Raw genomic sequence first — 27,635 nt, 5'->3', positions numbered from 1 at the left:
CAGTTGCTGCAGAAGGAACCTAGTGTCCGTGTGTCTTCTTCCCGGCGAGAAGACTGCGCGGGCTACAGAGGGAACTTCAACTGAAAAGTGCCAGCATAAGATCCAGTTGTAAGGCATTTTCTTAACTAGTTATTAATGAGGGAGGACCAGCCCATTGTGGATGGTTCATTCTGAGCTGGAGGTCTTAGGTTCTATAAGAAAGCATGAGCAAGCCATGGGAAGCAAGCCAGTAGGCAGCACCCCTCCATGGTCTCCACATCAGCTCCAGCCTCCATGATCCTCCACTGTTTGAGCTCCTGTCCTGACTTCCATCAATGATGAACAGTGCTGTGGAAGTGTGAGCCAAATAAACGCTTTCCTCCCCAACTTGTCTTTTGGTCATGGTGTTTCACTGCAGCAATAGAAACCCTCAACTAAGACAAGGGTGCTGTATTTAAGCTTTCTGAGGGTACAGTGTCACCTACTGAATACATGAATTTATGCCAGAGAATGACGGTGATGTCCAGAAGTACTTGCTTGGTTTGATAACACTCTACAACCTCACAGGATTGCTTCTCAGTCAGGTTATCTGTGGGCGTGATCTGGGGCAAGCAGGAATGGGTTCGCTGTTCCAGGAGCCTGTGACGTTCAGGGATGTGGCCGTGTCCTTCAGCCAGGATGAGTGGTTGCACCTGGACCCTGCTCAGAGAACCTTGTACCGAGAGGTGATGCTGGAGAACTACAGCAACCTGGCCTCGCTGGGTAAGGAGCTCGCTGGGGTCAAGAGTCTGCCATGGAAGCATGGGATCCCTACCCATCACCTGGGAGGACACGGCAGAGTTTGTCTAGGTTGGACCTGTGGGTGGGCTCCGTCATGGCTGCTCTTTCCTTTGGCTATTCTGAGAAGTCTGAGTTGACGATGGCTACCTTGTCTTGTGTTTTCCGTGTTGCTATGGGGTCTCTTGAGATCTCCCACTAAGAGGAGCACTGAGCTAGAGCCCTGACTCAGACCCCAAGGCTTCTGGACATCCTCTAGGAGCTTAGTCTTAGGCTAATTTCTAAAGTTTCTCCTCCTGTGCATGGTACCCCTACCTTAGGGTCTACCTGAGCTGGATCTCTGTGCCAGTATGGCCACTCATGTCTTCTTGTTCATGAACAGGAATTCCGTTTTCCAAGCCTATGGTCGTCTCTCAGTTAGAGCAAGCAGCAGACTTCCAGATGGTGGGAAGTGGAATGTTTCAAGGTGTATACCTCAGTAAGTGGCAGAATGAGGGGGACTTGAACGAAGCACTTCCTACCTACCTGGGCAGATTAAGGGGATTATGCTCAGAGGACACCAGCTAGGGACCTCCTTTGATGTGCCAGCACATTGGGGTTGCTGGCAAGGATATGTCTCCTTTTTGTTTCTGATCATCTGGCCCATCCAGTTCAGAGGGAGAGGGGAATTGTCCAAGCATGGTTGTACTTTGTCAAATGCCTCTTGTCATTTGAAAACATGTGCTGCCATGTGATATGTGTTGAATGTTAATCATTCTTGATCCTTCTACTGTCCCTTCACATCTCCTGCACTAACAACTCATTTTACTTCAGTGATTTGTGCATAGCTTTCATGACTGGTGTATCCCCTGTTCTAGTTTTCACATAAACACATTACTAATGACCTCAGAGTACCTAAAATGTATTGGTATCGCATTAAGGAAAATAAATCAGAGGACTTCCACTTGCAGTTGTTTTATCAAGAACAAGCCCAGATTGAGTTCTCTACTTCTTTCTCCCCATGTCTTCCACTTCTCCCGTCTGTACTTTGTCTGTGGCATGAGACTAAATATATGCCTGCCTGTGTTACTGTCCATCAGCAATGTTAAAACAGTGGGAAACCTGGAAATATGGAGTTAGAAAGAAGAGCAGCTGTTAGAGAGAGTTAGGGATAGGACAGAGTGGCCACAGACATACCTACCCACGTGGAAGGGTAAAAATTAGATGGGAGACATGACTGCTCAGCCATCTTGATCTTTAATGGATCTCCTTTGTCCCCCCAACAGGTATATTACCTGGGGCAAAAACCACTCCCCCCAAATATGTCAGCATGACAGTCCAATCAGAGACTTTCTTGTTTCTCTGTGGGGGTGGAGCTTTCGAATGTAACTGGAACCAGGTTGGAGGGGTGGCCAATAGCAGGAGATGGGCAGAGAGGTGTGGCTATCAGAGGCAGGTCTCAAACCAGGAGGGTTACATGCCTGAATGCTCTCTTATGAATTTGTCTGTCACTGTGCCTGTGTGTGTCCCTAACAAAGGACTTTGAAGCAGTAGGCAGTTAGTTAATCTCCCTGGCAGTGGGTGCACACACGCTCCTTGCTACCCTCCCCTCCCCGCACAGCCTTCTGCGTTAATATGTCTTGAACAGCGCAATGGCTGGGCATTTCCAAACCTTCCCATGGCTAACACACTTTCCCCTCTGATATTCCTGAATTATTACTTACTAAAACCTATTTTCTGTCCTGGCCCCCACAGAACCAGGCCTGTAGCCTTTGTAGGCGATGGCCCTCAACTCTTAGACCTTGGAAATGCCTCCTACACTTCTAAGGCTAGGACCTTCTCGTCCCTGACCATGGTGATTCTCTTACTCCTTGAGTTCCTTGCCTTGGAACCTCAAAGTCCCATCTGTCTCCTTTGCCCAGCCACTGGCTGCCAGCAACTTTATTTACAAATTAGAACCAGCTGGGGGCAGGAACCGACAGCATCTCACTAGCAGACGTGTGAATTTCCATGCAATTTGAGAACCCAATTAACATAATATAAACTATAAACTAAATCCACAACAGAGCCTTAGCTCTGCATTTATTGAACATCACAGAAATATGGGAAAAGAATACGGGATATTTTACAGAAATCTTTAACAGAGTTTTACAAGGGATAAAGCTTTACTAACTCCAGCTGACCTAGATAACAGGCCAGTGCTGTCATGTGATATCCGAATGCTGCTTTTGACTTTGTGGCAGGCATTTATCTTATAAGGTTCTTCCTCAACCTATTTTTTTCCTTTCTACAGGTGACTACCACATCATGCATTGTTCTCCGGATCAGGGGCATGGAATTAGACTAAAATTATACATTAGCTTAGCTTTTAAAAGTTGGTTGCATGGAAAATCCAAGGCAAGTTAGGGCAGTTGTTACATTGTTCTTGCAAAGGCAGGCTAAACAAACAGGCTGAGTCCATATGTAAGGTAGCCTTAAGTGATCTCTAGGTGCATTAGTTAATCTGGCTATGACGTCCAAACAGAAGTTCCAATCTTTTTGAATGTAAGAGGTTTTCATAATAATGTATTACCATTCTGTCTTGGGCTTTTGACTTTTTTGTCTGTAACTCAATAGGACAACAAAAATATATGTATATGTGAATACACAACAAGGTAGGTGTGCCAAAATGGTGATAGTCTAGAATTGAAGCAGGTTTGCAGACACTCATCAGGACATTCTTTTTATTGTTGTTTTGTTGTTGTTGTTATTGTTGTTTTTGAGACAGGGTTTCTCTGTATAGCCCTTGCTGTCCTGGAACTCACTCTGTAGACCAGGCTGGCCTCGAACTCAGAAATCCGCCTACCTCTGCCTCCCAAGTGCTGAGATTAAAGGCGTGTGCCACCACTGCCCGGCCATCAGGCCATTCTTGACTGTGACATTTGCAAGCCATATATAGCAGATACACGGTTCCTGGTATATATGGCTGAGTTTGTTAGACTCTGGTTGCCGTATCATAAATGCCCACTTTCTATTCTGCTTTGGATTTTGTCTTTGTTTCTGGTACCGGAGGATGATTCTCTTGGGCTCAGTTACTTACCCAGAATTCACTTTGTTGTAGCAGTAGCTGGGCATTCTGAGTCAGTTTCATCTTGGGTTGCCATTCATGAACTGTCTTTAGATTTTCCTTTGTTTCAATAAGGATAGTTTCTATCAATAATTTTTTTCAGAGTTTCTACGTACAGTATATGTATATGTTTAAGTTCTTTCTCCTCTCCATTGGACATAGGTTTTACAGTAGAATTCTGACATTAGATCTCATTTTCCCTATCAGTAGCAACCACACTTGGCTCCACTCTACTGTTGAGCAATGAGTATTGATAACAAGTCCTCTGTCTGATTCTATTTCTCAGTTTTTCTGTATCGGTAACTTCTTTTATAATCAAGAGGGTGAAAGCTCTTTTGTAAAATATATTTATTCCTTTTGAATCATTGATTTCATTTCTTATAGTATGTTCTTACTATCCTGGCTCTTATTTCGATTTTATCTTTTTTACATTAGTTTATTTATTTTGTGCAGGAAGTTGGTTGGAGGATGTGCCATAGCCTGAGTGTGGAACTCAGAGGGCAGCTTTCAGGAGCCAATGCTTTCCTTCTACCACTTGAGTCTAAGATTGAGATAAGTTGATGCGGGCAGCATGATCCCCATCCAGCCATCCTGGGCACTAGATTTTATCTTCAACTTCATCTTCCTACCACTCAGTTAAAATATCAGTATAGTTACCTCCACTATACATTGCTTGGTTTTGTTTGTTCTTATATGCTTTTCATAAGGCCATAGTTAATTACCTCTTTGGCAATTTGGTTACGTGGCTATTGAATGGAAAGTTTGTTCTTGCCTGTCTGTTCTCTGTAATTGCCAGAGCACTGGCCTCTGCACGGTCTATTGAGGGAAGGCACATTGCAACATTAGCACTGTGACAAGGGCCAGGGTGGCACTGTTGAGACTGACACTGTTTCACTGTTCTTGGGCCAAGGGCTCCTCCTCCTCCCTTTCTCCTTCGCTTCCTTCTCTTCCTCCCTGCAGTTTTCTTCTGGGATTTATCTGAGTATATTGGCCCCTGACCTGGGTGATAAAATTGAATAGGAACATAAGCTATGCTCAGAAATACCTGAGGCTTTGTTGCTAAATCAAGGCTGGCACCCCTTCCTACTGTTAGAGCTGCCATCTGATGTCCTCAGCCCTCCTTCACACACACACACACACACACACACACACACACGTGCACATAGACACATAGGCATACACACACAGACACATACACACAGGCACATACACACAGACACACACATACACATACAGGCACACACACACAGACATTCAGGCATACACACACAGATACATACACATACACACACACACACACACACACACACACACACACTCCTAAGATTTTGAGTTTGGATTTGCTAACCGTGTCATGTGATTTTACATCATTTTCCTTTATTCTATGTGCTAGACTTGCTTACATTTTGTTTAATTTAGGATGGAAGAGCTTGTTTGAACCCATAGTTTCCAAAGGAGAAAAGAAGGAAGTCTTGAAAAAACAGAGAGTGGATGATTTTTTTGGCTTCATATTGGGAAAAACATGCGTAAATGAGGAACAGTTAGAAGAGCAACCAGGCAATAAGAAAAATTCTTTCAGAGAAATGCTGCTTTCTGTTAGAAAAGACTGTATATGAGAGAGAGGCTTTCCAGGGCTGGAACTTGTGAGAACTCCTGGTGTAAAGCCTCCATTTCGTAGGAAACCTGGAGTTGCCTCCAGAGGAGGGAAGCCCCATTCCCAGCAGTACTCAGTTCTATTCAACACACTGCGCAAGTTTTGTAAATGTAACATCTGTGGGAAAGTCTTTCTCCACAGTTCTTCCCTGAGCAAACACCAGAGGATGCACACTGGAGGGAAGCTCTACAAATGTAACGAGTGTTGGAAAGCTTTCAGCCAAAGCTCGTCCCTGACATAGCACCTGAGAGTCCATACTGGAGAAAAGCCGTATATCTGCAGTGAATGTGGGAAGGCCTTCAGCTTCACCACCTCTCTCGTTGGGCATCAGAGGATGCACACTGGAGAGAGACCCTATAAATGTAAGGAGTGTGGCAAGACCTTCAAAGGCAGCTCGTCCCTTAACAGTCACCACCGGATCCACACTGGAGAAAAGCCTTATAAGTGTAACAAGTGTGGGAGAGCCTTTAGCTAGTGCTCATCTCTTATTCAGCATCATAGAATTCACACTGGGGAGAAACCATACGAATGTAGCCAGTGTGGAAAAGCCTTTACATCGATATCACGGCTGAGCAGACACCTCCGCATCCATACCGGAGAGAAGCCCTTTCGCTCTAATGCGTGTGACAAAGTGTTCAGTTACCACTCAGCCTTGATTATATATCAGAGAATTCACACTGGAGAGAAACCATATGCATGCAAGGAATGTGGGAAAGCGTTCAGCCAGAGCGCGGCACTTACCCAACATCAAAGAATCCACACTGGAGAAAAGCCATACTAGTGCGACGAATGCGGAAAGGCCTTTTCCTGGAACTCACGGCTTAACATCCACCACAGAGTCCACACAGGAGAGAAACCTTATCACTGTAAAGAATGTGGAAAAGCTTTCAGTTCCCACTCCGCAGTCAATACTCACAGAAAAGTCTACACTGGTGAGAAACCTTATAAATGCAGTGACTGTGAAAAAGCCTTCAACCAGAGCTCAGCCCTTATTCAGCATCAGAGAATTCACACCGGAGAGAAACCATTTAACTGTAAAGTTTGTGGGAAAGCCTTCAGACAGAGTTTGTCACTTATGACACATACGAGGATTCATACAGGAGAGAAGCCTTATAAATGCAAAGCATGCGGGGAAGCGTTCAGTCAAAGCTCATCTCTTGCCAACCACCAGAAGACACATTACTGAGAAAAACCATATAAGTAAAACGCATGTGACAAATCTGCCTTGAGACATTCATTCCAAACTAACTGTAACAATTCATCCAGAGAGTAAGGCGTGGTAGGTAGTCAGGGGTGAGCATGAAGTTAGAGTTCAGCAAGCATCAGGCATTTGTGATGCAGTATAAACTTGTGAGTGTTTGGAAAACTTACGTAGAAGGTTTTCCACATGTTCTCAAGTTTTACTGATGGTGAAGTTGACACTAAGATTGAAGGATTAATATTTTCTTTGTAGTGATGCAGCCACCACCTTTTTTTTTTTTTTTTTAACATCACTGGGGACTTGCTGATTTAGGTAAAAGTGCATACTTCAGACCAGTCTAAGGTCTATGTTGGACAATGCCTTTGAGTGTGAATGCAAAATAGCTGAATTAGAAAAAATGAGAAAAGAAGTCTACATTGGTAACTCACAGCTGCCTCATGGTCACTAAAGTTTGCTTTTTAATGTTATGGAAACATGTTCTTGTTTATTGTTAAAATTATTAGTTCATTTTTCCTTTCTCTGTTGCTGGATTGTCTTGGGCCTGCCAGCAGCATGAAGACCTGCAGTATAATTTAAAGCTTAGGCCTTTTGTTGGGGCAGTCTCCCGGATGCAGTTTAAACTTAACCCAATTGTACTAGCTTGAGACCGGCCATGAATCTAGTTCTTTACCTCCATCTCTCTCCAGTCTCTGTTCTTTTCTGTATCCACTTCTGAATCTCTCCTTCTTGCCTCCCCTGTGTTACTCTCTCTGACCAGAAGTTCTGCCCCCATGCTTCATGCCCCAGCTATTGGCCATTAGATCTTTATCACAACCAATCTCTGAGGTTGTTTTAGGTAAACTAGGAAGGGCAAACATTTACAATGTAGAAAATCCAGTGATGGCATAAAAAATGACAATACCAAAATCCTGTCAGCACTTCGTTGTCTGCCAGTACAGAATTAACAATTAAAAATACAGAGACACACCTTAATACAATTTGAGGAAGGTCAGCCCAACAATTCCACTAAGCTGAGAAGAAAGTCACCCTGAGTATGTAGGTGTATTATTCTTTGTATTGTCTTCCACAATTTACCACCTCTGGTTCAGACCTGAAGGCACTCTAAGGCACAAAATGCATGGTGTCTCCACTTCTTTTTCTCAGAGAGCACCTTTGCTGTATTAAATTGTGAGGTAAAGGTTCTATTTACACACACACACACACACACACACACACAGAGTTCATTAGAAATGAGAAATTATGTCACAGTGTAGCACTGTGCTCCCTGCAGCAGTTGTGTACCTGTTTATATAAAGTTCTAGAGTCAGCTTCATAAACCTATCGAATTTCTAGAGCTTCCTGAGTCTTGTGAGCCTCCTTTTCCCTGTTTCCGTTCAAGGTAAGCTCAAAGCATGTAACACCACCCTTTCTATTCTTCCTTTTCTGCAACAGTCCCTGTGCCTTAGAGTAATATAGATGTCTGATTGTTTTCTTCCATTTATGGCAGAGGATCAGTATGCCACAGCAACAGTCGGTATTCTTAGTACTGTGACAAACTGTGACCCACAACAGCTACCTCCCACTGGGGAGGGGTGTTTCCCAGGTCAGGAGAAATTGCAATCCCATGGTTAAAACAGTTTACTACGTAGTGAGAATTTTTGGTTTGGGGAATACGTGTTTTTGTTTTAATCCCAGGCATGGGAGGTGGGGCTGCTTCAGATTGAGCAGCAGATTATGATTTGCCCCATGCTCTGGCACGGTGCATGATTTTGCCAGCTGCAGATAGTTTCTGCAAGTGTATGATGGTTGGAATTTTGGGGGCTCTTAAGAGGCCCTGAGAGGGGTGTGGCAGCTCATGCCTCTCCGGGTGTTTGCTGTTCCTGGTTTCTGGTTGGGGATATCCTGACTATGAAGATCGAAACTGCCCCGAGGAACTGAGATCCTCTAATCAGCAGGAAGTAGTTTAATGATATCGACACCTCTCCTTCTCCTTTAGCCTTTCCTCTCCTCCTTAGTGTTGGGGCTTTGGAAGAGATAAGGGTGGAGAAGGTGGGAGAAAAAAAGAACCCTCAAAGTAGCCAAAAGTCAGATTTTAGTACTACTCTTGCAAAAGACCCTGGTTCAATTCCCAGCACCCATGTTGGGTGATTCCTAACTTCCTATAACTTCAGCTCCAGGGAATCTAAGGCCTTGGCTTTCATGGGCATCTAAACTCATATGAGCATGCACACACTTAAAAAAAGTGTTCTCCCACAACCAGCGTTAATAACCGTGATAGTCTGTTCCCATAATCACAAGTATTTTGAAGCTATGTGATACCTATTAAAATAATGGCACTAATTTCTCCCCTTGGTGACTAGGATCTCCCCAGCCACAGGTTTTGCCCTGGAAAATATAAGTTTTCTTCTGTGGAGCAGGCTTTAAATGAAAATGGAAAATCCTAGCTTACCCATGCTATATGTTCATAGCTGAACGAGAATATTGGCGTCAGCTCTACTCCAGGAGCCTGCACAATGCTTTTGAGCTCTTAGACAGTGAGCTAGCATGAAGTATCTTCCAGCTCAGGCCAAGCCTGATGTCCTGCAACTAAAGTATGTGATGCCTCCAGCAACAGGGACTTCCATTTAGTTCTGGAAACAAAAACAGGAACAATTGCTTTTGTAGGCTATGAGGTTATAGGGGCCCCTATGACCAGTGACACGGAGAGAGGCAACACATACTTGAAACTGGGATTTTTCACTCAACAGACCATGGCTTCTGAGAGACCCTCAGTTCAGTCATGAGGGGCTATTTAAACACTTTCACTGCTGAGTTTTTGTTGTTCTTCAGGCTGATTTCCCAGATCAGAAAGATAATTGATACAGTTACTGTTATGTATTTCTTTTAAACAAAGAACAAAACAACAACAAAAAACCTCTAGTGGTTAGGATAGGCAGGATCTCTGATGGTTCATTACTATCGCAACCAAATGGCAATTGATCTTAGCATTCAGCAGCTAGCTGGATTAAAAAAAAAATCAAAAGGCATTCAATCAATTACTTTTATTTTTTAATCCTCCTGCTTTCTGAAGCCATCCTGGGCTGCACATCAAGGCCCATGTCACATAGTTTTTTGTATATTGTACACCATAAAATAAATTACCATGGTTAGTGATGTGGGCTAGAGTTCTCCTAGAGTTTTGTTTTGTTTTGCTTTTTTGGTTTTAGTCTCTCTATATAGTCCTGGCTGTCCTGCAATACGTAGTCAGTCAAGCTGGCCCGGTACCTATGGGTACCTCGCTCCTAAACCCTAAATTCCGGGTTTGTCCTGTCACATCACTTCACCCTCCTAGCAAACAAATCTGAGGACTGACTGAGAGAGCCGGGACAGGTTTGCTGGGTTTGCTGAGTTTGCAGTGCACCACAACCAGACTCAGTTTGCAGTACTCGCCTGACCCCGGTGCCTTCTGGGAGGTGTAGTCAGAAAGGACCTGAGGCATGCCGGGAGTAGTAGTTCTCTGGGGCTTCTCGCGGTGGTGGGGCTGCTCGTGGCGTTTTGGGGGGCTCCTGGCCGAGGTGAAACTGACTGTTTGAGGAGAGCGTGTCTGGGGCCTACTTCCTCGATACTGCTCGTGCTGAGAGTGGCGGGCGCGAGCGCCGGCGTCCGTGAGTGGGGTGAAGGGGGCGGGCGGGGCGTAGCGGGCGGTGGGCTTCCCGGCGGGCCCGGCGCGGCCTGGCGACTGCTCTGCGGCCTCTGGCTCCGAGACCCTCCTGCAGGCTCGGCCCGCCACGAAGCGTGGCTGGGCCCAAACTGCGGAGCCGGAGCCTTGTGCATCTTCTGTAGCATCTTAACGATACAGATCTTAAAATCCACAGCCGATACCTAGCAGTCTAGTTTAACTTAATGAATTAGCGCATCGAATACCAAGTTACACAGGCCCCTTAGTCCGTCATTGTGCCTGTGGTGCAGATGAAGAAACAGTGTGGCCCGAGCATTCGCTGAGTGTTGATCGGAGCCTTGGCCTGGAAGCAGAATTTCCTTCCCATCTGCGCTGCTTGTTATGTCTTGTCACTTTGGGCAGGCTGTTAACTCCTTGGCTGTCCACCTCAGCCACGTCGACAGCACAGCCCCACCTCTGCCGCACTGAGGACTGGTTCCAAGAATTCTCAAACAGCCAACACTCAAGTTCTTGAAGTAGACAGACACACATTTGCAGAGAGCTTGGGCACATTATCCTTTGTACTTTAAATCAGTCATATCCAACCTTTTGACATTGCCACGATTTTTGTACAAGGCGCTCACAGGCGTGTAGGTGGGTGTGGAGGGATCAGTGTAAGAAAGTAGAAGTGCGATTAATATACAGAGGGATATAATTTTGATAGGTTAGCTTGGACAGTGTTCTTATCATTTGGTACCACTATAAGTGGGTTTTAAAACTTAATTTATTTTTATGTGTGTATGTTTGTGTCTGTGTGTCTGTGCCCATGAGCACATAGTACCTAAAGAGGCCAGAGAGGATGTTGGATTCCCTGGAGTTACATGTATGTAGCTGTGGATAGCACTACATGGGTGATGATAATCAGATTTCTCTGCAAACAAGGGAAGAGCTTTTAATCACGCAGCCACCTCTCCAGACCCCCTTTGTGGGTGGCTTTACCTTCCTGGCTCCAAGCTTTCCCTTTGTACCAGAATTCCTTACTGCACCTTTTTTTCCTTTCCAGGCATACTTGGTCAGCACTCGGCTCTCCTTTGGCAGAAAAACTAAGAAGGGAAATGGCTGTGGATTTACTGGCTGCCCGAGGGACCGTAAGTGAAGCTTGTCTTTGCGTAAATTGCTTTCTGACTCAGATGTGGATGTGTTTCTATTTTTTGCCCCTATCACTTTTCTCCCTTACAAAATTAGCATTTAACAGGGGTATGCAAACTCCATTTTGAAGCTGACCTGCAAGGAAAAGATACAAAAGCCTCCCTCCGCACACTTATCAAAGGATCCTGCCAGGGCCAGAACAGATGATAGCCTATAACCACCATCTCTTAAAACCTCCCAGTTGCTTTCTTTTTTAAATGGGGAATCCTTCAGATTGAGTGTCTACTGATTTTGTTAGCCAAAGAGAGAGGTATGAGGGTCTCCTTACCATCAGATCTCTCCTCTGGCTCAATCCCAGAATTCTCTCTTCTCCCTCAGTCCCACTTCCTAATTTCTGCCTAAGACAGAGGCCATTAGGTTTATTATCAACAGGTACCATATTCATACAGGTATAAGACATAATTTAAAATATCTTCTGTGGCCTTCAGTTGCCAGGGAAATTTGATCCTTTATTTTGGGTTCTTAATTTCATCAGTAAAAGAATCTAGAAATGTACTCAGAAGGAAGCTTAAAGAAAATGCTATTAGAGTTTGAGAAAAATAAAAGGGCAGGCAAGTGGTAAGTCTTGGCAGATACCAGGAGGAGAGAGATAGGGCCCAAGAAAGGCAGGTTCATCAGTGGAGGTGAGCAAGCTGCATGATAGACAAACTGTAGATGTTAGGTCTGGTTCTCCCTCCCAGCCCCCTGCTCTCAGAAATAAGACTGAGACTCAAAATATATTTATAAATACCTTGGCCATATAGCTAGGCTCTGCTCTGACTAGATCATAACTAAAATAACCCAATTAATTTAACCTACTTTCTGCCACCTGGCTGGCTACCTGTGCTCATGTGTCCATCTCCTCACATCTTCCCAAGTGGATCTCTTGCCTGACACTATCCCAGAATTCTCTCTCCTCCTAGATGTCACACTTGCTATTTCCTGCCTAAGCCCTAGGCCATCATATTTATTATTGACAGGTACTACATCTATATAGATGTAAGATATTCTCTCTACAGCAAACAGTTGTGTGGTGGGGGAGGTAGCTTCAGAGAATGGGTAAGAAATGCCAAGGAAGTGCCAAGGAAAGCATATTTAGGATTTTGGCCAAAAAGAAAAAAGAAAATACAAAGAAAAGTTAAAGTTTATGCAATAACTCTGAAAATTGGGCAAGCTCGAGGGTGGAACATGATGGAAACCTACAAGGCACTGCCCAAAGGCTTCTGGGAAGGCTGAGTGCATTATTTCATTAAGGGATAGTTAGTCTTCCCTGTCTTTAGCATGTCTTCAAGTGAACCAGATTTGGGGGGTGAGAAGGTGGATAGAGGCAAACTGGCCAGGTGATTCATAGGCCCAGCTTAATTACCTCTTTAATGTTTTTGAAAAATTAGTATTTTTATTTTATGTGTATGGATGTTTTGCCTGCATGTTTTTCTGTGCACCATGTGTGTCAGTTGTCCATGGAGGCCAGAAAAGTTTGCCATATTCCCCTGGAACTAGAGTTATATATGGTTGTTAGACAGTTTAGGTGCTAGGAATTGAAACTGGATCCTGTGAAAGAGCAGCCAGTGCGCTTTACCACTGAAGCATCTCCCCAGCTCCTGGATTAACTTTTAAAAGAAGGAAGGACACAGTAGTTTGTAAAGTTCAGGTTAGCTTAGACTTGTCAGGTCTCCATCCAGGGCTAGAGGTTGAGCATGTATTCTCTTCACTAGGAGAAGGAACTCTATTAATGAGTCTTAGTAAAGCCAGAGTATTTCCCCCTTTTTCATTGGGTAGTTAAATCCTGAGGAGTGGCAGAGCTAATGTTTACCTTTGTAGTGTCATCAGAGAAATGGGAGGTGGGGCCTAAAGCCAGCCAAGCAGGATGGTTCATCCTCAGTGGTCTCTTGTGCCAGGAACAGTTTGTGAACCCCAAAAGACCACAAGGAGCAGTTTCTGATGTATTATCATTAGGGTCTCTTTATTACAAGCTTGGGTTGGGCAGTGGTGGTACACATGCCTTTAATCCCAGCACTTGGGAGGCAGAGGCAGGCGGATTTCTGAGTTCTGAGTTTGAGGCCAGCCTGGTATACAGAGTGAGTTCCAGGACAGTTATGGCTACACAGAGAAACCCTGTCTTAGAAAAAGAAAAAGAAAAAAAAGAAAAAGCAAACCAAGCTTGGTCTTGGGCTCTCCTCAGAATAAGGTTTTGTAGGAAATAGAAGTAAGTGAGGGAGGGTTTATCCTGGCAAGTATTTAACAGAATGTCTATTGTAAGCCAACAGGTGGGTGCTCTGAAGCAAGACTGTATACAATCATGAACGTCTGAAAGAACATCTGAAACAATCAGGTTAATCTTTGATTAACTGTTGCTAGGAAGTAGTTAGGGAGTAACTGGCCAAGGACAAGTCGTGGGGTCCTTCCTGGTATGTGGGTACAGCTTGAGTTCTGCTGTAGTTATTTTTTTTTTAAGATGGAGGCTGGTCCCAAGATGGAGTAGGTTTGGCCTCTCACTCTAACACTGTTAATCCTTTTAACTCTGTCAGGGCTTAGCCTGTTTCTCCCATAAGGTCAGTGCTACAGTAGTGACAAACACCAGCAAAATACAGTGCCCAGCAGTCCCAGCCTTGGCCTGAGCTACCCTTTGTCCAAAGTTGTGATACTTTACCTGAGCTTTCTCATCTCAAGGTGGGCAGACAGTCTTTGTTTTAAGCAAGGGACGTTATGGAAGAGTTGTAATTGTAGTGTAGCTGTTTCCTTCTGAACTGTAAGCCACAAATAAACTCTTTCTTCTAGAAGTTGCCTTGGTCATGGTGTCTTATCACAGCACAGAGAAGTAAGAAACCACCTCATGGGGTTACAGGAGGGAGGGAAACACTGATAGCACATTGTATGAAGAGTATATGAACTAAGAGGTAACATTGCTATCCTGGAAAAGGGCAGGTTGCTACATCTTTCAATCTAAAGTGCATGGCAGCTTTGACCCAACAGTTTAGTCTATCTCAAGTGGTTCTCAGCCTTCCTAATGCTGTGACCCTTTGGTGCAGTTCCTCATGTTGTGCTGACCCTCAACCATAGAATTACTTCATTCTGCTTTATAACTGTAATATAGCTGCTGTTATGAATTGTAATGTAAATACCTGATATGCAGGTATCTCATATGTGATTCCCAAAGTAGTCACAACCCACAGGTTGAGAACCACTGGTCTATCTTATAACTACAGGTGTGCCCTGCCCGGAGATTGCTAGGAGAATAATCATTATGTAGTGTTTGTGACAACAAAAAGAGGACAGCTGTCAAAATACTCATCCGCAGAGTCTGGAGATGGCTCCGTGGGTGAAGTGCATGCCACATAGGCACGAGGTCCTGAGCTCAGATCTTTAGCATCCTCATAAACACTGGGCACTTAGGGTGCTGGGAGGCAGGGATGAGAGGACCCTTTGTAAGCTGACCTTGCCGAGTCAGTGAGTTCCAGGTTCAGTAAGAGGTTCTATCTCAGTAAGGTGAAGAGCAATAGGCCAAGACACCCACCACCTGTCTCTGGCCTCCACACACGTGCACAAGTAGAAATACATGCATATAGCATATACAAGTAAAAAAATAAAAATAAATTAAAAATAAATTTTTATCCATAAGGATCTGGTTACATAATTTACAGAATCTGAGAACTGAAATGTATTGTGCAGTTGTGATGTATTGAGGCAGAGTTTTGTGAAAAAGAGGTTTTCATAAGAGTCACATGTCACTGTCATATGTATGAACTACACATGTAGTCCATGTGTCTAAAGCAAGTAACTTAATATTTTGTTTAGTACAGTATATTCAAATGTTGTTTTACATGTAATCAGTATAAATTATCGAGATACCGAATGTGTGTGTAACTGCATGTATGTATTTATGCTTACTGGTATGTGTGTATATGCATGTGTAAACCAATCTATTAAGCATTTATATATACAGCACGTCTCACTTAGAGTAGCCATAATTTGTGGTAATGGCCTCTAGGCTCCTGCTCATCATATTGAGCTGAAAAGTCATAGACAAATTACAAAAAACAATAAACAAAAATTTGAAGCAGACCAAAAAAATATTACACAGAGAGAAACGATAACCATTGGCATTTCATCAGAGTCAACAGAGTTCAGAAAAAAATCAAATGATGTTTCATATGAAAGAGACTGTCACCTGGTCTGTATCCAGTGAAGACAGTTTTCAAGAATGGAAGCAAAACAGAGACCTTCCCAGACAGAAGGGACTTCAGCTTGTTTGTGGCCAGCAGAACAAGAAATACTTGAAGAAGTTGTGGTAGCTAAAAAGGAAATTGTGCTGGCTGGGAATTCAGGCTAGAGCATTAGAAAGGTAACTGTAAGTATGAGGGCCTCTTTAAAGGACTCGCAACTAAGATCCTGTACACAGATCCAGGGATACTGGAGGAAGGCCTGGTGTACTATTAAGGAAGATCTTCATTCAGTCTTGCTGTGGTGTCTCCTTTGCCTTTAAATGAAAGCTCTATAGGAGTGTGCTGGGTACAGTCTCATAAACTGTACCAGCTGGGACTATCCATGAAAATGTCCTGTATACTTATAAATTTCTGGTATTCTGTGAAATAATATGTTTGCTGTAGAGAAGAAATAAGGATGTATGCTATAATTCTTAGAAACCACTGATAATTCAAAGAAGTGTATATTAGCTATTCTTCTTGTAGTTGGGACAAAATATCTTACAGAAGCAACTTAAAAGAGGAAGAATTTATTGGCTCATCGTTTTAGGGACTACAGTCCATCATGGCAGGAAAGGAACACTGGACTAGGACCGTGGTAATGTTCACTACAGCTTGTTCACATTTGGATAGGTCAAGAAGCCAAAAGCTCTAACTGAATCAAAAATGGTATCACCTCCAGGACCCACCCCAGAGGCCCACTTCTGCTGGCTAGACACAGCTCCAAAGCATACAATCTCTAGGCTGAGCACCAAGGGAGTGTTCAAATACATGAATGTGTGAAGACAGCTCACATATAGACCTTCAAGGCATAATATTAAAATTGATTTAGAACTTTAGTTGGATTCTGACCTTTTGTGTGGTTGCTGGGGACTGATCCTAGGGTCTCAAGTTTACCAAGCAAGTGCTCTGCTACTGAGCTATCTCTTCAGCCCTAAATGGTAACCTGGAATAACTCTCGGGTAGAGCATGTGTTTAACATAACTGAAGACCTGGGTTTCATTTCCAGCACTGAAAACAGATGGGAGAGAAAGGAACAAACAAACACATAGAAAAATCGTGAGGATGTTAAGAAATTAATGAAAGATTGCTTTCCCCCTAACCACAAACACCAAAGAATAATTAGTGAAGTGTCCTGGGTGTTTTGTGTGTACCCTGCATAGGTGTATACATGTATAAAACTTTTCAAAAGATTGTTTTGTAGCTTGCCTTTTCATACAAATAAATAATATATTAAGATAAAGTCTGGTGCCAGGAGTACAAATTTACATCATTTTTGTTTAATGGCTGTATGTATTTCATGTAACATGTCTATTATCATTTGCATATCCATTGCCTTATTAATAGACATGCACATTAATTATCACCTCTATGTTGATTTTTTTTTCTGTGCAGCAATTCACCACAGACTCAGTGTTTAGAACAGCACAAGTTTGGAAGTCAGAAGTCTTACCCTGTTTTATTGTTAAGCTGTCCGTGGGGCTGATTCTTCAGCTACCGGGAGAGAAAATGTGTTTCCTTGTCCTAGCAGTTATCTATGTCATAGCTTCTGTGGCCACATGGGCTTCTCTTACACCCAAGTCTTTCTAGTAAGGACTGTCATCATTACAGCTCTACCTGCATGCTAATCTATGTAGTCTGCTCATGTCTCAGTCCTTAAGGTAAACAGAACTGCAGAGTCCCTTTCCTTGTGCATGCCATATTCACAGGTCCTGTAACCAGTGTGCCAGGAACCATTAACTAGAAGTAATGTTACATTTGGCACCCAGAGGGAATGTCCCTACCTAGTGGTGACTTTGTTCCTTGAAGTGGAGTCAGTTCCAGTAGTAAATGTGCAAGACTACAGTGACATGACTTCCCCATGTTGATGGATTCTTAGTAAAATACTCACCCACAGTATTGTTCCAAAGCTCACTACCTTCATCTGTGTTATAAGAGAATTTTTTCCCGGCTTGTGCTCTCTCATATTTGGGAGCTGTTTCTTTTGAAAGAGATTACTTTGCTTGCTACCTACCTACCTACTTACCTACCTACCTACCTACCTACCTACCTACCTATCTATTTGAGAAAGGGTTTCTCTGTATAGTCCTGGCTGTTCTGGAACTCACTGTATAGACCCGGCTGGTCTGGATCTGCCTGCTTCTGCCTCACAGGTGCTGGGATTAAAGGCATGCACCACCACCACCAGGCTGAAATTACTTTTTTAACGACTCTTTGGCACACAGTTTTGCAAATCCTGTGGTTCTTTTGATTTTTTTTTGGGGGGGGGGTGGTGGTTCAAGACGGGGTTTCTCTGTGTAGCCCTGGCTGTCCTGGAACTCACTCCATAGACCAGGCTGGCCTTGAACTCAGAAACCTGCCTGCCTCTGCTTCCCAAGTGCTGGGATTAAAGGTGTGCCACTGCCCGACTTGATTTTCATACTAAATAGAAACCCATCTGTAGTGGCTCAGAAGTCTGTTTACTTGAATTCAAACCTCAGTTTTACCACTTTCTCCCAGTATTCTCTCGGAAAATTTACTAACCCTGTTTATTTACCTTTTGATGGTGTATATATGAGCACAATACAAGTGTGGAGGTCAGAGGACAACTCAGTAGGAGTTGGCTCTCTTCCACCATGAGCTCAGGAAGGATCGAACTTAGCTTGGCAAGGCTTGGCAGCAAGTGCCTTTCCCTACTGAGTCAACTTGCTGACCTAGGTCATTTAACTGTTCTAGACCTAGTTTTTCATTTGTAAAGTGCTTCAACTGTAGCCTCCTCCCTAGAGTGACCAAGCCTGCTCAGTCAGTCAACAGGTTCTCCAGCGCAGGAGTGAGGATTAAAAAGAAAAAAGGCAGTTAGATAACATTGTAGCAGCGTGGCCCCAGTCAATTCTGAGACTGAAGGCAAATCTTATTTTTCCAATCTGCTTTTTAAACCATTTTAATTGCATACAGGTATTAAGGGCGAGCAGTACAACAAGGATAAAGGAGACAGTACATGCAACCATCATCAGCTCCTACCATCATCTCTAACATACTTATTAAATAATCTTTTTTTTTCCAGTCCAGATTTCTCCTGTTTGGTTAGTATTTTCCCCAGCTTTCCTACACTGTTCTACATGTGTTCTGATTTATATTCTCTTTCTTCCTTTTACTTAGATTTTGAGTGAAAGAAGGCTGTGCTTGCTTAGAAATACTTTAAAATTCTAAAAAATTGGATTTTTTAAAATTATTTATTTATTTTATGTATATGAGTACACTGTAGCTGTCTTCAGACACACCAGAAGAGGGCATTGGATCCCATTGCAGATGGTTGTGAGCCACCATATGGTTGCTGGGAATTGAACTCAGGACCTCTAGAAGAGCAGTCAGTGCTCTTCACAACTGAGCCATCTCTCCAGCCCCTCTAGGTTTGGATTTTATATCCTACTGTCAGGGATTTTAATGCCCAAATCCCCACAGCTTTGATTCCAGCGGGTTTTCAATAAATACTTGTTTACTTAAATAGTTAACAAATTTCCACAAAATTACATAATTAGATGATTCAAAAATACTTAGTATTCTGAGATAGTTTTAATTTCTTGGTATGTACCCAGTGTCACCTTCATCCAGATGATGAAGATGATGGTCTGGGATTAGCAGGAATGGGTTTGCTGTTCTAGGAGCCTGTGACATTCAGGGATGTGGCCGTGTCCTTCAGCCAGGATGAGTGGTTGCACCTGGACCCTGCTCAGAGAAGCCTGTACCGAGAGGTGATGCTGGAGAACTACAGCAACCTGGCCTCGCTGGGTAAGGAGCTCGCTGGGGTTAAGAGTCTGCCATGGAAGCACATGGCCCCTACCCACCACCTGGCCTCGCCGGGAAAGGGTTTTTCTCTAATGAACAGTACACTAGAAAATATCCTGAAGCTTTGGGTTTCCCATTCTATTACGTTGCAGAGAAAAGTCAAATCTCTGTGAAGTTGAAAGTACACTTTTTCTCTGACGTATTTTGTGTTCCCGTCTTTCTTTGCACCCTACTGTCAGTCGGTTTCTACCCAGGCCAGTGACTATCTCCCAGTTCAGAATCTGAAATTCATAAAAGATATTTAGATGTTAAAGACTGTACAGGAATACCCTGTGTCAGAGATGTTCATTTTTAGGGCTGTGATTAATTTTGAGTTGGTCCCTGCTTCTTGCCTTATGCCCTAAATCTCCAGTGTCTCCTGGGAAGTGGTTGACCTGGGTGTCCCACCTTGCAAGACTGAACTCCACTTTCTAGGTCAGGTAAGTTGTCTATGAAGTGGCTCTGGGATTGCTCTTCAGGCCATTAATCCCAGTTCCTTTCTCTTTCCCACGAGCAGGGTTTCAGGCTTCAATACCTCCAGTGATTGGCAAGCTGCAAAAAGGGCAAGATCCCTGCATGGAAAGAGAAGTCACCGAAGACACCTGCCTAGGTGAGTAAGCCATTCGGAAATGGAGACACAGAAGTCTACCTGAGAATGTCGTGAAAGGGCAGTGGAACAGTGACATTTTTTGGTAAATAATGAACCCTATGGGGATGTGTAGGGCCTCTTGTGTGTAAGTGGATAGCTAGCTTGTTGACATGCAGCCATGTTATCCATTTTTAGTTATGAATTGAATAAAGCAAGCTCAGCATTTCTTAACATGAACTCAAACTAAATCTTTTCATGTAGAGTTAGAGATAAACTTGAGGTTGGGGATACTCAGACCTTCAGGACAAATTGACTTCACAAACTTAACAGATTTTCATAAGATTCCTACAAAGAGAATGCAGTCATCTGATGCCAACTTACAGAAGAAATGAATAAGGCATTTCTCCTCTGGCCTAACAGAAAGGTGGAAAGGGATGAGATAGCACAAGAAAGCATGCCATTCTTTCAGTCTGAGGTGAGAGTGGTGCACATGGCTGGCCTGTGCTATAGTTTTTCATTGTGATTGATGTATTGAACTTAGATCAAACACACTTGTGTTTGGGGCTGTTGTAATATTTAAGACACAAACATCATCTTTTTGACAGACCTTTTTCCCCTTTCACAGGATGTGATGAAATTGAATGTGAAGTCACAATTTTAAGAAAAACAATCTAAATATTTTACAGTTATGACTGTGGGGTTCAGAGGACCATGAGGGAAAATGCAGTGAGAGTGACTGTGAGTAGCTGGAAGTGAGGGGAGCTTCCTGCCCACTGCCACGTGTGCAGAGAGGGAATGAGGAAATTGAGGGATTCATACTGCTTAGCTTCAGCTTGTCACTTCACAAAATTCCTTATGTCTTTAAGTGGTCTGCTCTGTCCTTTCCTGTCTGGATTTCCTGTTCTCTAGAACTCCTCATCTTCAGCACTGCTTTGCCCAGTTTATCCTCATACCCTACTCCTTAGCCCATTTACCTCTGATTACCTGGCTTCCCTCCAGATTCAGGTCCATGTTTGGGATCAAGTTCCACCAATCGTCTTTTCTCTGTGTTGCTGCCAATCTTGTTGGCTTTCTGATGCATCTTTGTCTCTCTTCTAGCAAAGGAAGAATTAATTCTTCCATTTCTTTTCAGATTTTGAGATTTGGCCAGAGATAAAATCATTGGCCCCCAAACAAGATGTTTTTACTGAAGAAACATCTCATGGGCTGATAAAGAATGGAGCCACTAAGTGTGTTTACTGGAAAATCAGCTTTGGAGAGCTTGTGAAATCTGAGCACCTAGATATAGTACAGGAGCAAGAAAAGAAAGCTCATGAGCCAGAGGCAGCTTCGCCTAAGGAAACCATCCGTGAAGAAGGAAGTCCCACGGATCCTGAGCTGGAGAAGCCCTTGTTCACAAGTAAAGCACTTGTCTCACAAGAGGATGATCCCATAGAAAGTGTCCCTGGTATGTATCACACTGCAGAGAAAGATTTTCCACAGGATTTTGATTTAATGAGAAGCTTTCAGATTTACCCAGGACAAAAACCTTACGTTTGCAGTGAATGTGGGAAGGGTTTTAGCCAAAGTCTTCATCTCCTAGAGCACAAGAGGATTCACACTGGGGAGAAACCTTACAAATGCAGTGAGTGTGGGAAAAGCTTCAGCCATAGGTCTTCCCTCCTGGCTCACCAGAGAACCCACACTGGAGAGAAGCCGTACAAATGTAGTGAGTGTGAGAAAGCATTCGGCAGCAGCTCCACACTTATCAAACACCTGAGGGTGCACACCGGAGAGAAACCTTACCGCTGCCGGGAATGTGGGAAGGCCTTCAGCCAGTGTTCAACCCTCACTGTGCACCAGAGGATTCACACTGGGGAGAAGCTCTATAAATGTGCTGAGTGTGACAAGGCCTTTAACTGCAGGGCAAAGCTCCACAGGCACCAGAGAATCCACACAGGTGAGAAGCCTTATAAATGTGCTGAGTGTGGGAAAGGCTACAGTCAATTTCCATCCCTCGCTGAACATCAGAGACTCCATACTGGAGAACAGCTTTGCCAGTGCTTGCAATGTGGGAGAACCTTTACACGTGTGTCTACCCTTATCGAACACCAGAGAATTCATACTGGACAGAAACCATATCAATGCAACGAATGTGGGAAGACCTTCAACCAGTATTCCTCCTTCAATGAACATCGGAAGATTCATACTGGGGAGAAACTTTACACATGTGAAGAATGTGGGAAAGCCTTTGGCTGTAAATCAAACCTTTATCGGCATCAGAGGATCCATACTGGAGAGAAACCCTATCAGTGTAATCAGTGTGGAAAGGCCTTCAGCCAGTATTCATTCTTAACTGAACATGAGCGAATCCATACTGGGGAGAAGCTCTACAAGTGTATGGAGTGTGGGAAAGCCTATAGTTATAGGTCAAACCTTTGTAGACACAAAAAAGTCCACCTTAAGGAAAGGCTGTATAAATGGAAAGAATATGGGACACCCTTTATTTATGGCTCATCCCTTACTCCATATCAGAGATTTCTGAAAGGAGACAAGCCTGAGAACTTTAATTCATCCATCTAATGTAAAACAACAGCCAGAAGAGTAGTGAGTAGAATGCAAATCAAAATAGAGTCATCTTTTTTTACTTGTACAGGAAATAGTTACTGCTAAGTCGTGGACAGTGGATGCACAAAGAATGCTGACATCAACCATTTAAGGACTATTACAAAAAATGTTAAAAATTGGTAGAAAAAGTATGAAAGGCCTCACTTAAAAAACAAAACACATGAGTAAAAAACTTTCATATAAGCATTGTTTCATGAGAGGGTCATCTCTTTCTAAGAACTTCTGTGTTATGAATTTTCTTTTCAAGATAGTCTGATGTAGTTAATAATGTGAAGAGTTGTGGACCCTCAGTCCCTAAAATGGTGAGCTGTTATAGGAAGAAGTCCTTTTCATAAAGAGCCACTTCAGAGGAAAAGAACACTTTGACTTGTTGTGTATCAACAATAAAGCTCTTTATGAATTGCCCCTTATACAATATACATGTGTGTATGTATGCATCCATATTCATATTTAAACATAGAAGACTTATATGTATATATGGCCATGTCACTTAACAATGGGGATACACTTAGAAAAGGCTTAATTAGGCACTTTCATGTTTATAGAAACATTGCATTTGCATAGCCCTAGATGGTCTGGGTCAGCCAATCACTGTGATCTCTTGAGGTGATCAACATACCATAATTTTAAAAAAAAATTTTTTTGAGGTTATAAATTAATTACAACATTTCTCCCTTCCCTTTCTCCAAACCCTCCTATATACTCCTCCCCACTCTCCTTCAAATCCATGGCCTCTTTTCTTACTAATTGTTATGCATGCATATATCCATACTTTTTTATATTAAGTGTTTTTATTGGTTTGCTTGTTTATTTTAGATAGTTTAACTACGTAGTGTAGGATGGCCTTGAACTCATTATGTAGACCAGGCTGGTTTTGAACCTACATCTTCCTGCATCAGCCTCTGAGGTACTGGGATTAAAGGCACGAGCCATCATGCTTGATGTAAATTTTATTAGTAGAATGTGTATACTCTAAGGATAAAGGTATAGTGTAGCAAATGAGTAAGCTGATAATGTAGTTTGTCACCATCATCATGTATCATGTACTGTGTAATTGTGTGTGCTGTGATGTTGTCTGGCTGCCAGCACGAAGGTTTTGTTTGCACAAATGAGCAATGCATTGTGCCTAAGGTGTTATAATAGTTATAAAGTTATGACAGCTCTGATGTAATTGGACAAGTAGGAATTTTCCAGACCAGTTGCAGTCTAATGAGACCACTGTGATATATGTTGTCATTGGCCAAAACATCATCATAGGCAAATGGCTGTATGCGCACACTCACATATATGTACATATATGTGTGCGCCAAAGTGTATACATATACATACAAAGAATTTAGGACATTTTTTCCCCATAGTCCTTAATGATTAAAAAAGACTCAATTTACTAATTTAGAATTTACTGTTTCAAATTTAAAATTTACCCTACACATGACTTCTTACTCTTCTGTATCAATCATGGGATCAGGTTCTGGATCTAGTACTATAGTACTGAGTCATCTCACAGTACTATAGAAGTCGGCTCATCCAAACAGTATATTATGGATTGTAGAAGGCCAGTGTTGACAGAGTCTTCTGCTGTGAACCTGTTAGCATTTTAGGATTGGAGAGATTTTTACTTTATAACCTTTTAGGAATCGAGATCTTTTTAGCTCTGATAATCTATGATAGCTACAGGTTCATTTCTATCCTCAAGGCTCGAAAACACTGTTTTGTAACCTGTTCAAATATTTTTGCTAGTAATGAAATCAGTTATCTTTAGTTTCCCCTAGCTTTGGTCTTAGTAGTGGAGTTGAGAGCATGCCCCCCTTTCTTCTATCTCTGATTCTGCACATGCTTCTATAATAACTACTTAAATTCTCAAAGCCAACAAAGGTCCAGATGGAGGTATCAATTTAGTATGTTTCCATGTATGGCTGCCTTTTTATTACACAACTTTTAATACTTTTCTTTTTCCTTGTAGTGCTGACGACTGAATCCAGGGCCTTGTACATGCTCAGGAGGTGCTCCACCACTGAGCTGTATCTGCAGCCCATAGGATTTAAGTATAAAGTTGCAGATGAATATTTTATATTAAACAATCTACTCATTACCTTAATATTTTATATCTCCCCTAGACCTAGTTCCTTCATTCTTTTATTTACCCCATTGGTTTATCATTTTAGAAATTACTCTAGGAACATTAGTTAGACCCTTCTTTCTGAGCAGAATATTAGCATTAAGCAGACATTCAGCACTTAACTGACTTCTTTTGGCTCATCAGTAGTTGTATGTGTTTAAATGTATTTGCAAGAAAAATAAGACTTCCAGGGAACCTCTGAATGTCCTCTTGTACCTGGTGAGCATGCTCAGGGTCCACTTTTTGGTTTACAAATGTGAATGTCTTGTACCTGGTGAGCATGCTCAGTGTCCACTTTTTGGTTTACAAATGCTGTTTGCCTCCAAAAGGATTCAGGACTCCTTGAAGAAATGAACAATGGCAAGTTTGGAGTGAGAGGGGAATTTAAGTGCACCTAGAGGATATTTTTAATGATAAGACATCACTTTAGAGTTATTGATAAGTGTAGACACAGGGACTAACTTGAAGGTGCATCCTTTGATCAAACTTAAGATTCTTCAAACATCAAAATACTCATGACAGGGTTAGATATAATATTTTCTAAAGGTTATGGATGGGGGAAAGCTTATTATAACATTTGAAGAAAAACATTTTTAAAATATATACAAAGCAATAAAAGCCATTTAACAACTAGCAAAAAGTTGATTGTTGGTAAAACCTACTACATGAAAGACAATTAAGGAACACGGCATAATCCCAGAAGAGTACAGCTATGAGTTGCAAAAGAAGCACCTGCTTTCACACTGAGATCTGGCCGGCAGAGGCCTCTCATGAACAGCAGCCATTGTGGCTTCTTCTGAGGCCACAGAAGCACATTTTATTATTTATGATATACTGCCAAAAGCAGTTAGTGAACGTCTATGGAAATCTCTAGACTTATCTTCCTGCTTACAAAGAATTGAGAGTAACATGTTAGATTATATGGTAATAGACAAATTCAGAGTTTGATACATAGGAACTGATCATTAAGCTGTACTTTCAAATAATCAATATGTTATAACAAAAAGATGCCTGAGATAGCCACATGCAAAGTGTGATCTTTTATTGAGAAATAAAGTCAGGAAAAACAAAATCTTGTAAGACATTTGGGAGATATTTAGGGAAATACAAAGGAGAAAATAGGTGTTAGATAATGTGGTATGCTTACTTTTCTTAGACTAGGTAAAGTATTGAGTTTATATTTCCCTGTCATATGCATGCAAAAGTTTTAAGTTGACAAGTCATAATGTCTGCAGTATATTTTAAATTGAAACTGTAGAACTGATCAGTGATTGTTGAATCATTGTGATCACCCTTTAAACTTCTCTGTATCTATGTTTAAATGTAATAAAAATTGAGGCAAAAAATGATTTATAAAGTGATGAATGTGAGCCTTCTGTTCAGAATTCTCCCTTTTTTTGCTTAGAGAAACTGATTTGAGAGTTTATTCTCCACGGGTATGTTTGTAATCACTAGAAATGGTGGATTTGGCTCCCTTTTAAATGGAGTAAGCATACCCTGCCTTCTCTCCTGCTGAATGCAACTAATCGTCAGGCCAGCTGTTTGCATACCCTGAAAAATGATGACAGCAGATTAAAGAAGGAAACTCATTTGAAACAAAACATCGGGCACTTTGGGCGTTTCTGTGGGGTATGGTGGTGGCTGAACAGCCAAGTCACAAGGTTAAGCGCTAACTTTTCCCTCTGATCAGAAGAACCATGAACCAAAGTAGTCAGCAAAGTCTTCATGCTTTGTTTTTTAATGTTTCTCTCTACTTGCACTTGAAGGTGGATGTATATTTCCATGGCATAAGATGGAGAAAAGAACCTAAAGCCTTGGGTTTAAAGTCAAAAGATCAGAAGGAGACCTTGGGATAGAGTGTATCAGGAAAAAAAAAAAAGAAGAAGAAGAAGAAGAAGCTAAAGATCAGCAGATTTGTCCATACAATCTTGGTGATCATCCTGGTCCATGCATTCATAGATCTCACTCTAGCTAGTACTCCATTCACATTTGCATTTTCCAGAGGTCTAGAACCAACAGAATTCAGTCTGTAGTTAAACAGAACTCATTAGATTGGCTTCCATGATAGAATTGGAGTAGTCAGCAATAGCTGTTCTCACACCAGAGAGCCTGAGAACCCAATCTAATCTATCCTCCCAAAGGCCTGGAGGATTCCTAGACAGCCCCTGGTATTTGGTCCTCATAGGAGAATCCCACATGTTTCCAAGCAAGCTAACCTAGTCTTGCATATACGGCAGCAAACAAGATGTCCCAAATACGATGGAAGGTGAGGACTGGCCCCTGAGGTGATCCTCTGACCTCCATATACAGGCTGTGGATTGCATGGGCACATGTGCTCCCCCACCCCCACCTCCTCTCAGAAAAAAACCCAAACCCAGTCCAATTTCTCTTGAGACTTCTTTGACCTAAGCATAATTCAGAAATGCATTGCTCAACCTCAAAGGACCAAAGACATTCCCGGCTGATTTCTAATTTATTTCAGTTTTTGGTATAATAGTTTGTATTATTTACTTCTATTCATTATTTGCTGAGATGTGTTTTGAGGTTCAGAATGCTGCTTTTTTGTGGTAAATATTTTATTGTCAGTTTAAGAAGATATATCCATATACTCTCTCTCTCTGTCTCTCTCCCATCTCTTGTTTGTTTAGAGTTTTTACATCTCTGTTATCTTCAGACTCTGATAATCTTCCTGTAGATTTTCAGACTTGTAGTTGCTGAGTACTGGACTCTGACCTCAGAAGCCTTTCTTATCCTCCTCTCCCATCCAAACACTAGCCAGGCCTGACCCTGTTTACCTTCCAGATGAAATTGGAC

General features: G+C 42.4%; 1 protein-coding gene across 1 annotated transcript in view; it reads left to right on the top strand.

The window, feature by feature from the left end:
* Znf454 (zinc finger protein 454) overlaps positions 1-26,178 on the top strand; it is a 124,740-nt gene extending 98,562 nt beyond the window's left edge. Inside the window, 2 exon segments of the mRNA XM_031351756.1 lie at positions 5,745-6,632; positions 21,637-26,178. Coding sequence (XP_031207616.1) covers positions 5,745-6,632; positions 21,637-22,657 — 1,909 coding nt within the window. The 3' untranslated portion in view covers positions 22,658-26,178.
* The last annotated feature ends 1,457 nt before the right edge of the window (positions 26,179-27,635 follow it).

This window comes from Mastomys coucha, unplaced genomic scaffold, assembly GCF_008632895.1.
Source record: "Mastomys coucha isolate ucsf_1 unplaced genomic scaffold, UCSF_Mcou_1 pScaffold5, whole genome shotgun sequence".
NCBI classification, from domain to species: domain Eukaryota; kingdom Metazoa; phylum Chordata; class Mammalia; order Rodentia; family Muridae; genus Mastomys; species Mastomys coucha.
The sequence above is the reverse complement of the archived record's forward strand: the minus strand, read 5'-3'. Positions and strand labels throughout refer to the sequence as shown.